Here is a 10,298-nt window from a genome sequence, read left to right on the forward strand (position 1 = left end):
ACCAAAGGAAATTTTGGAAGATATTTAAATGGGAACTTAGGCAAGAATGTTTTATTTTTGTGTGCTTTGCAAATCTTACACAGAGGCAGAAATAGTGAAATTTTTTAGTGTCTCACTTAAACAGAATTTAAATACAGAGCAGTTAAATAAAAGTTGAGCTTAGTTCATCAAATATAGTATGCTCTGTAAATTGATATATTTAAAATACTTGTTTTTTACAAAAAACAACTTTGTATGAGAAGAGAAAAATGAATGCAAGCCATACGTCACTATGCTAAAGAGGCAAGTAAGGCAGAGAATTGAACTGAAGTATGGGAGATAAGAACTACAAAATCTGAAACTGAATAGTACCACAGATTGCTTTTACATGATTTTGGCTTGTCACTGCCCCTTTTGATATAGTGCTTTTGTGTTTTAAATGGAGAAAGTACTGATTTCCATCCACTTAGATGGAAGGTTGAGCTTTTGGAATAAGTATTTGCCACATACTACACTTTATAAAACAAATCAGTATGTTCCATTAATATGAGAAGTATTCTTTTAGTCTCATCTCTTACAACTGAGGAATAGCTGCAGATTTTACTTAATATGCTATCACAATCAGCATGCTCAGCTTCCTTTGCCTTTATTTTGCGTGTCCCCCCTTTTTTTTTAAACACGTAAAACACAGCCTTTTGCAAAGAGTCTGACTTTTAGTGGCACTACTGGTGTAGCTCTTCCATATTTGCTGGCATGTCTAACTTATAGCTGTTGTGAGCTGCTTTGGAGCATGTAGCTTTGCATTAAAAAACTCATCTTTTTTTTTTCCGTCTTTCTGCCTCTCTAAAACCTTCTCCCATATCCCTTTGTAATTTCTCTGAGATGTGTTTTTGCCTCCCCTCCCACCTTTCCTTGTATGTTTTCTTTTATCTCCCAGGTGCAGTCAGTTCTAGGGGTCATTCCTTTGCAGATCCTGCCAGTAATCTGGGTCTGGAAGACATCATTAGAAAAGCATTGATGGGAAACTTCGATGACAAGAGCGAGGATCACGGAGTTGTAATGCCACAGGCTATTGGGGTAGCACCTGGCAGTTCCAGCGCTGCAGTATCAGCGAATACTGAGACGCGTAGGGAAGAAGCTAATCCATCACCAAATTCAGGTGAGGTATTACAGCTCCTAAATATTTCATGGTCTTGAACAAAAATAAATGAAAGGTATGAATAAATTCAGTGTCACTGAAAGTATCTGTCCTCTGGAAGTGGTAGAAATGGTGTTTCTGTTCCCTCTGGTCCTTCTGGCTTTCAAAATAGCGCTGATGACTTCAGGAGCATTAGCCAATATTTCTTGGAGAATGACAGCACTGATGGAATGGGGAAGAGGTAAGGAGTGTAGCTGATACCTGCAACATCCCAGGTGCAGGTGTGTTACTTTACCTATAAGGAACACGAGACAGTGGGAACTGACTTGAACTGAAAACAGCTCCCTTCCTAAGAAGAGAAATAGAACTCCATCATGGTAAAAAATGGGATTTGCTAGCAAGTGTATTTAGAAGACTGACCTCTACAATCACGACTTGTAGTAAATCAGCACTCCAGAAGGCACCAGTTTAAAACTCCTATTTGCTACTAAGTGATAGTTTATAACTACAGAGGCTAAAGTTCAGTGTAACCTCTTTGGAAAATCTGTCCCTTCTATTTCTAGGAGGGGGAGTCAGCAAGCAGAAGCTAATTGGCAAGTCAAATAGTAGAAAGTCTAAGTCTCCAATTCCTGGACAGGGGTATTTAGGAACTGAAAGACCTTCCTCTGTCTCATCTGTACATTCAGAAGGAGACTATCACAGACAGACTCCAGTGTGGGCCTGGGAAGATAGACCCTCATCAACAGGTGAGAAATGGGGTTTTCTTTCAAACTAACAAACTACCTGAGATATTTATTTATTGAAAGGTCAGATGTGGACATATTGTAACACTGCTGCATGGGTTAAAAGATCACAGCAAATAGATCTGTGATATAAGGATTTTTCTGAAACAGATGCTGTTTTCTGCTAGATGTCACAACCAAAGCAGACCATTTGGGGTTTATTATTGGTTTAACATATATATCTCTCATAATCTGTTAGAATGGCTCATGTTTTTAATTTGGAGAAACTCTCTTTAATTCAGGGTCAACACAGTTCCCTTACAACCCGCTGACGATGAGGATGCTGAGCAGTACGCCGCCAACATCAATTGCATGTGCCCCACCGTCCATGAGCCAAGCAACCACTCACCAACAGAACAGGATATGGGAGCGAGAACCTGCACCACTGCTTTCAGCACAATATGAGACTCTGTCTGACAGTGATGACTGAACTATGCAGATTTTTTTTAATTTGCGGGTCAAAAGAAAAATCTATTTTTGACTTGTGCCCAGAGAGACTTTCCAAGAGAGCAAGGGCCACACAATGAAGAATTAATGGAGAGTCCGTTAAATGCCTTCTGCACAGGCTGTGTTGGAGGAATTTGATCGAGGAGGTTGACTTACTAAAGATAAATATGTAAAGAGTTTTTAAAAATGTGGACTATTCCTGTTCTACATCTATTTGTAAAGAAAAACATAATGTCTTTAAATCATTCTTCTGTAAATAGAGAGTACTTTTTGCAGTGTTTTTTCCCTTGCTATAGTATCTGGTGTACTTATGTTCAAATCATTGCCTAAACTTTGGGGGTCATTTTGTAATTTTTTTTTTTAAGCATTTTCTCCAGTGTAGAGTACTCTTCATAAACCTAGCCCCCCTCCCAGCCCAGCCTAACCTAACCATAACCCTAGCCTTCCAACCAGCCTAGCTCATTTCCCATTTAATGCCATGCAACTTCTTGCAGGCATTGTGCTTTTATATAATTTTTTTCCCTAGACACATTTTCTCAGTGGTGTACAAGCTCTTGTGAAAATGTTGATTTTTAAGACTGACCCCTTAATGAATTCTGTACATTAACATAGTCCAGTTCGCTGGAATAAGATGGTATATTTCTTTGAATTTTAAATTCTGCCACATTGTAAATTTTCAGTGCAGTTGGTTTTATTTAGCAACACTGCAGAAATATTATTGCATGGGTATGTTATGGTTCATTTAAAAAAGGATAAAAACACAAAAAGAACAGCTTCTGGAGGCATACCTCACTGTTATGCACACTGGGAATTTTAACTATGCCCCAAAAGACTTAGTGTTTTCTGTTTCTGCATTGTATGCAGTTGAAACAGGCTACTAAATTTTACTGTCATATTTAACCACAGTAAATGGCTTATCTGAACAGAGGCTCTGGGTGGGTTGATAAATCATTTAAGAAGAAAAATCTCTACATCCTAAGTTTAAATAAAACAAAATGCTTTTATAGAATAACTGAACAACACATGAGTCAACTACGTGGCTTCTGTTACAACTAGTTTGAAATAGGTACTGTGACTTTTTATCTTCAGTCTAACTTTAAAGTCTTTATGTAAAAATTATTTTAAAGCATGTGTCCCCATCTCAGTCCCCATTCCTATAAGCAAGTTTTTGGTGGAAGTCCATACAAATGCTTGGCTTTAACTCCTGAAGTGTGCAATACATGTCAGGCTGAGATTTTTTTTTAATTGTATATGGTACTAGGAGTCTCTCCAGTCATTCATCTATCAATGCCTGCTATGATACACTGATAGCTCATGTATACATGCATCTGATTAGTGACAGCACCGGGTCTTTTGACATCCATCTTCAAGAGCATCCTAGTTTTTGCTGCATTGTCCTCAGGAAAGTGAATTTAAATCTTATGGGCAGAAGTACTGATTTACAGATAGCACTGACAGGGGTGGGGAGGGGGTCTTGTCAGATACCAAACTGCTTTTGCATCTCATGGGTGAACACAGTCTTTGCCTTGAAGTTATTTGCCAGTCAAAATACTCATATTTATCACTATTTGCAATTCATTATGTGTAAGGTAAAACACTGTAGGCTGGGTAAGCGTGAGTCCATATAAGCTCTACATCTCATGGAGGGACTGTAATGGTCTAATTACAAACAGGAAGAAATACAGAGTTACTTATCAATAGCAAATTTACTTTGAGTACTTTAGAAAGAAGAACCTATTTGCACTGAGTATGGGGAAGAGAAGTGGCAAGGAAACTTATTTGAAAACTTGATAGTGTATTGCAAATACAGAATTATTTTGCTACTTTTCTTAAACATAGCATCAGTCTTAATCTCCTTGCAGTCTTTCTCAAAGACTTTCTTGCCCTCTGCTCCTTTAACCCTTTCTGGCTAAAACTAGTGAATTCTTCATCCTGTTTGTAGACCTGTGTCCTTGATTTAATCCACCTGCCCCCAGCAACAAATACTGGAAAACAAGTTCATCTGCCCTTTTTTGTGGATTTAAACTTATAGAATGGAATTCAGCTCTCCACTACAACTCACTTGTTCCCATTTTCTCAGCATAATTATAACATGAAAGAGGTATGTACAGGCAAAAGCCTTTGCTAACTGTACAGTAAGCAGAGCATGTTCATTGCAAAGCTTACATAATGTATATTCATTTTATCGCTGCTGCAGCAAGATATCCAGAGTAGGATAGTCACTTCCCCTAAACCATAGTTCGAGTGGCATTTGCACCTAAGATGTTGCTGCTTTTCTTGTTTGTGATCCAAGTTCTAACTTCTCCAATGTAAAAACCTCTCCAGAGCCTAAGGTTTATCACAATTCCAGTAGCCTTCAAAGATGGAATTACATCTGACCTGTTTCAAACAGGAAGGTGTTCATAAATCATGTTTACAAAATGTAGTTTACTACAAATTTTTAACTGATTTCTGATCAGCGCTTTCATAATGCTTTCATCTTGATATGTTTCATGATTCTGATATGAAATCATTTAAGACTTGAAAAACCCATGCATCATAACTCAACTTTTTCCACACAATGTCTTCAGTAGACAGTGACTTCTGGATTCAGACCAATCAATAAAGGGGATCAGTTCTCCATTTGCTTTTCCTGTGTCTCCCTCTTGTTTTGCAGCATCAAGCTATGTTCATGAGAACAAGCACAATGCTTCCCTTAGGGGGTGCTGCAGGGTTCCCAGTTAACATTACTGGAGTATCTAAGGTCTGCCACTTAAAGAACAAAACCAAACAAGAAACCCCACACACTTTAAAAAGGCTTGGCTCTAAAGCATTAGGGCCCTCCTGCAGGTACAAGTTGCCTGTAGCAGACATTTTTACTTCCTAGCTTGCAGACAACAGACCAGTATGTGACAAGGAGTTTTCAGCTTCAATGAACACTGACTCTAGAAAACCTGCATCCACCTCTTCTTAACTCAAAATTAAGCAAAACTGAAGCTGCTAATGCTACTGTAAGTAAACTTAATGGTCATACAATTAGCATTAGGATCACACCAAACAGCTGGAGCCCTCTCTCAAATGAGAAGATAAAATGATGCTTGCTTAGTGACAGATTTGATAACTTCTGGTTCAATTACCCTTTGTCTTTAACATTACACTTCCCTGCAGGACAAAACTGAAAGGTTCTGTTGCAAAAGCAGGCTGTTCATGCTAAATTCAGGTGAAAACATGTACCTTACTGACAGTTTGTGACACACTATCTTGCAGCAGGGAGCCTCACCATTCTAGCAATGGCAGATGGTGACCTACCCCAGAAAGGAGGAAAGCTTTGGCATTTAGTACACTCTGGCTGGGGTAAGGTAACAGTGTTTTATTTCTGACAGAGCAGCTGTTTTGGTAACAGTCTGATCCCTCCTTTCAGAGGACATGTTCTATCCTTGGATGCTAAAACATTTTAAAGACAAACACTTCATCTTCAGGCAACCTGTTTAAGAAGAACATGGAACTAGAGCTCTGGTACAGTACAGATACACTCTGGGAATCTGTTGAAGAATATAAAAAGTGCTGCATAAAGAACTGCAGCACTTAGCAAGTATACCCTGTTATATCAGCCACCACATAAAGAGTAACACAATTCCAGCCTTAGTTTGGATCCAAATTCCTTAATCTGAAATCTAAGTCAGTGATATCTAATGGTAGGGTGTGCCACTTTTCATGACTTGGCTTAATAGTTTTGAAACTGAATAGTTTTATGAACAGTCAGGAGTGGCAAATGAAAAACTTGCTGCAAGTATTAATTCCAGGCTAGGGTTCCACTCTGCTGGCAGTCAAGACTAAGTTTATTCACTAGCACAGAGGCTCACTTTAACCATAGACCACACCACAAATTTAAATTCACATACAGTAAAGATTTCACAATTTTATTTTGGGCTAAATAGTTAGGCAGTAGCAGCATTTCTTGTTAAGTAGTCTAAGTTCCTCACTGCTGCTTCCCCTGAGAATTGCACCAAACTTGTCCCAGCCTGCTGGTACTGACCCACCCTTGCTGCTGTCAGCCACTTCAAGCTTGGACTCTTTGGCCAAACTCATTTGGAGCCCTTTCTCCTCTTGGCCAGCTCAGCCAGTTCTTCCTGGATGTGCTGGACAGAAGCAGTATCTCCCTTCTGTTCTGCCTGCTTCAGAGCTTCTTTGTACACTTGCTTTGCTTGCAGAAAGTCTTCTGTAGCAAGAGGAAAGGTTGCATGGCTAGCCAGTTACATCACCATTTCTCAGAGTACCCTCCTGAAGCTGACCACACAAAGGAACACTGGAACACTTCAGAACTAGGGGAGTTCAGAAAACATTCAACACAGGGTGTCAACTACGAAAGCTAGACAGCAGCTGTAATAACAGGACAAGGTGCTGCTTCAACATTAAGATCTCACTGAAACGAACAAGTCTCAAGCAGTGTACTCTGTCCTTCTGGAACCAGCTACTGCATATATAGTCCTCTGGGACAGAACACGGGAAACTAGATCTCCTGGCAACCTTCTGGCTGAGTCAGATGCACCTGTACTGCACTTATCCTAGAAAGGATCCTTCAGCAGCTGAATTCAGTTTAAATACAACAGCTTGCCTACACCAGGTCGGCAGACCTACCGCTTCAACTAAAAGGAGTAACAGCAAAAACAACTCTAGAATTCAAGTCTGTGCTACAGAACTCTGCAGTCAGCACACACACAACGCACTGGGCTGGATGTTTAGTTACCTTTGTGCATCAGAATTGCTGCCAGGTTACTCAGCACCATGTGCTCCTCAGGGTGTTGCGTTTCCTTTGCCAGCTCAGCTGCCCTCCTCACATGGGAGTATGCCTCATCATAGTGCCCCTGAGCATCCAGGACAGTTGCTAAGTCATTCAGCAGGACCACAGTCTGCAGCAGGACAGAAAAGGAAGCATCAGAGCAGGACTCATTGAAACCTGGGGTAATGGGAGCACTACATTTTTACCACTGTCACACTAGTAAAAGTAGTATTTCTAAAGAAGCTTTAGGTAAGAAAGTACCTTATATATCAGCATGCTACATGCTCATTCTTCCCAGCAGAAAAACAACCTAATTCAATGCTACATATGTTCAGTGCCATCAGTTGCTTTTAATGCCACCTTAGTTTTCTATAAGATCAGTTAGCCTTTCTTTTTCCACTAGTCCAACTACTGCTCTACACTTCACCTGTGGATGAGTCTCTCCCTGAACATCACTTGATATCTGCAGAGCCTTCTCATACATTTTTTGGGCCACTGGGAACTGGTTAAGGCTTAGGAGATACCGAGCATAGCCATCTAGGCTCATCCCCAGCAAGAGACGGGTGTTGGCTTTTTCTTCAGCTGTGAATAGAAAGAAAAGAGTGACAGTGATCACTTCTACAACATCAAGCACAAACCTATATCCTACATGCACGGGAAACTCGAGCAGTGTGAAGACTGGATTGACGGGAAGATGGGGCTTAGGCAACATGGAAAGCAACAGCAAGGACACAGAAATAGGGGAAAGACAATAAGCAGTCTTTGGCAGGCAAGGCAGCATCACCCACAAGCACTCAAGTAAGCTCCACCTGGTAAGACATCCTCAGGCAAGTCCTTTTGCTTGGCAATCTTCTCCTCTAAGGTCAGAATGCAGAACTCGTAGCCAGCCAGGGCTAATTTGTGCCTGCAAAGGGCAACGGCTTAGCAAAGCAAGGCTTCCTCCAGGTCTGAACAGAGAGATGTTAGGACCTTTGTTTCCTCATCCTAGATGGCCTGTAAGACAACCCTTTCCCTCAACGCTCCCTCCTTGATCATGGCCTGGACCTACCCCTGACCAAAGGGCAAAGGGATCCAAGAGGTAGAGAGGACTCTCCCTCCCCCCTCCAAAAAGGCCAGCTAAGGCCACCCATACCAATGCTCTATCCCTTGTAAAAATGAATTTATGCTTCCAGCGCAGGCCAGGCACCAACTGCATTCACAAGCTTCACTCCTGAATGCATGTCTTGTGAGGTGCGGATTTAAGGCTAGAGAGTTATGTCCTCTACAACTACCTACTTTTGCCTTGAGCTGGGCAGGTTGTAACAGCAGTCACTGTGCTATGTGACAAGAGCAGAAAGAGATCATGCCTGCGGTAACCTTTATGTTCATGATACCTTGTCAAATCTAAGCTTCCTCGGGCACCCTCTTCTTCGAAGCAAAAGCTTCCGCTTGACTACCACTGCGAAGCTGAGATTAAAGATGCCTTTAGTAGGGAACTCACTGTTTCTGAGCAGCATAGATACTGGCCAGCTTGAGGGACATCTCAAGGATTGCATTGTCATCCTGCCAGGAGCAGACACAATGTAACTGTTATTCTTGCAACTGCACCATAGAACCATTAGTTTGTCAGAGACCAAGTTTAGATTTTGAAAATGCCCATTCTGTTGTCTCCAGAGCTGCCATCCATTAAATCAAGTTTCTGAGAAGTAGGCAAGCTCATTGCCACACTGCCAGTTTCCAGTAGGAGGTATTATATGGCACAAGGCAGAACCACAGCTTGTGGAAGAGCATATGAGAATCATCTTGCCTAAGCAAGAAACAGACCACAGAATGGTGCACCACACTAGAGGCTTCCAGCTGAAAGCCTCTATCAGAAGAGCATACCTCCTTGGTGTCCCCAGCAAGCATATAGCTCATAGTTGCTTTGTAGAGCTTTTCTGCCTGAAACAAGAGAAGTTTGAGGAGAATATTGAGGCATGATAGCACTTAGAAGAAAGGCTCTCCACCCTTTACAGAGGCAGACTACTGCAGAAAACCTATCTGACACAGTTTGTGGCATTTGCCTTGTATATCAAGGCCAGCCTGCAGCCAGAACTGAAAGATTAGCCAGAACCCTGTGCTAGCGGCAGACAGCCGGCTCCTTTTGATTTCTAGCTTAAGACTCCTACCTCAGCTGCGAGTTTAACACAGCTGTATCTTTTCAGTGCTTTGCTATGCTGTCCTTGTGCCAGTTCTCTAAACACTCAACTGTGGCATTTGACAGCAAAACGCACTCCTTCCCTTGCTCACCACACTGAAGCTCAAAAGCCAACCATGAAAGCAATAACTGGTCACTATTTTTCTTGGGATTCCAGCTCTAAAGCAGCCTGTTTTGCCTCAGACTGCAAGACTTCTGCCTCACAACGCTCCATAAGAGCCAGTCACGGCACGCAGCGTGAAGGCAAACCTTTGAGATATCAGACAAGAGCTGCACAAGGGCCTCAGCCTCTAAGAATTCAAAAGGGGGCAGAGAGAGGAGAAAGAAAACGAGAGCAGTTACTCACGTTGTCCAACTGCCCCTGCATGAGGGCCACGTTTGCCATCTGGAAGAGAAGGTCAGCGCTGAAGCGCCCCAAACCGCCTCCCCCCGCGCCCGCGCCCCCGCCCGCCGCGGTACCATGCTGTAGGTGTAGGCGATCGCCTTCCCGTTCCCGGCCTGGTGCGAGAGCCGCAGCGCCTGGTGCAGGGCCCGCTCGGCCTCCCCCAGCTCCCCCTTCATGACGCTGAGCTGCGGCGAGAGGTAACGGCCAGGGGTCGGCGCGGCCGCCGCCGAGGGCCGCCCGCCGCCATTACGCGGCCGCGCCTCACCTTGGCCTTCTTCAGCAGCAGGATAATGGCGTCCTCGGCGTCCTCCTCGGCGCCCCTGGGGAACAGCGAGAGGGCTGCGGGGGCGCCGTGAGCGCTGCCCGCCGCGCCGCGCCCCCCGCCCCACGCCCGCCTCACCTCCGAGGAAGCCCAGCGCGCCCGGCCGGGCCGCCGCCGCCCCCCGCCGCTGCCGCCATCCGCCGCCTTCGCCCAGGCGGGCCGCGCCGCGCCGGGCCTGCGGGAGCGCCGCGGGGCAGCGGCGGCGGGCGGCCAGGCGGCACAGGGCGCGCGGCACCGCCGCCAGCATCCTGCGCGCGCGCGGGCCCTTTAAGAGCTCGGCTGCGGCGCGCGGCGCATGGCGCGTGACGCG

The 10,298-nt window shown here is 43.9% G+C and overlaps 2 protein-coding genes across 14 annotated transcripts in view; one reads left to right on the top strand and one right to left on the bottom strand.

Moving 5' to 3' along the window:
- Positions 1–3,368, top strand: part of NCOR1 (nuclear receptor corepressor 1) — a 74,350-nt gene extending 70,982 nt beyond the window's left edge. For 3 of the 7 annotated variants that reach the window (XM_026101376.2, XM_026101378.2, XM_026101377.2), the window contains exons 46-48: positions 917–1,138; positions 1,681–1,863; positions 2,142–3,368. In XM_026101376.2, the coding sequence (XP_025957161.1) occupies positions 917–1,138; positions 1,681–1,863; positions 2,142–2,329 (593 nt within the window). In that variant the 3' untranslated portion in view covers positions 2,330–3,368. The remainder of the gene's footprint in view (positions 1–916; positions 1,139–1,680; positions 1,864–2,141) is intronic. The other 4 variants (XM_026101379.2, XM_064523207.1, XM_064523208.1 and 1 more) reach the window with 3 other exon arrangements.
- On the bottom strand, positions 1,138–10,298 carry TTC19 (tetratricopeptide repeat domain 19). Of its 7 annotated transcripts, none has more exons than XM_064523210.1 (10): positions 10,067–10,296; positions 9,932–10,005; positions 9,741–9,851; positions 9,628–9,666; positions 8,969–9,025; positions 8,586–8,647; positions 7,894–8,009; positions 7,533–7,687; positions 7,073–7,235; positions 1,138–1,412 (listed from the first exon to the last, which is right to left on the bottom strand). In XM_064523210.1, exons 1-10 carry the CDS (start codon positions 10,233–10,235, stop codon positions 1,165–1,167), a joined length of 1,194 nt encoding a protein of 397 aa, XP_064379280.1. In that variant the 5' UTR covers positions 10,236–10,296; the 3' UTR covers positions 1,138–1,164. The 7 variants fall into 7 exon arrangements, with proteins under 7 accessions (XP_064379280.1, XP_064379281.1, XP_064379286.1 ...); XM_064523211.1 differs by having other exon boundaries at positions 7,915–8,009; positions 10,067–10,293; XM_064523216.1 differs by having other exon boundaries at positions 9,932–9,986; positions 10,067–10,197.

This window comes from Dromaius novaehollandiae, chromosome 19 (genome assembly GCF_036370855.1).
Source record: "Dromaius novaehollandiae isolate bDroNov1 chromosome 19, bDroNov1.hap1, whole genome shotgun sequence".
In the NCBI taxonomy this organism is placed as follows: domain Eukaryota; kingdom Metazoa; phylum Chordata; class Aves; order Casuariiformes; family Dromaiidae; genus Dromaius; species Dromaius novaehollandiae.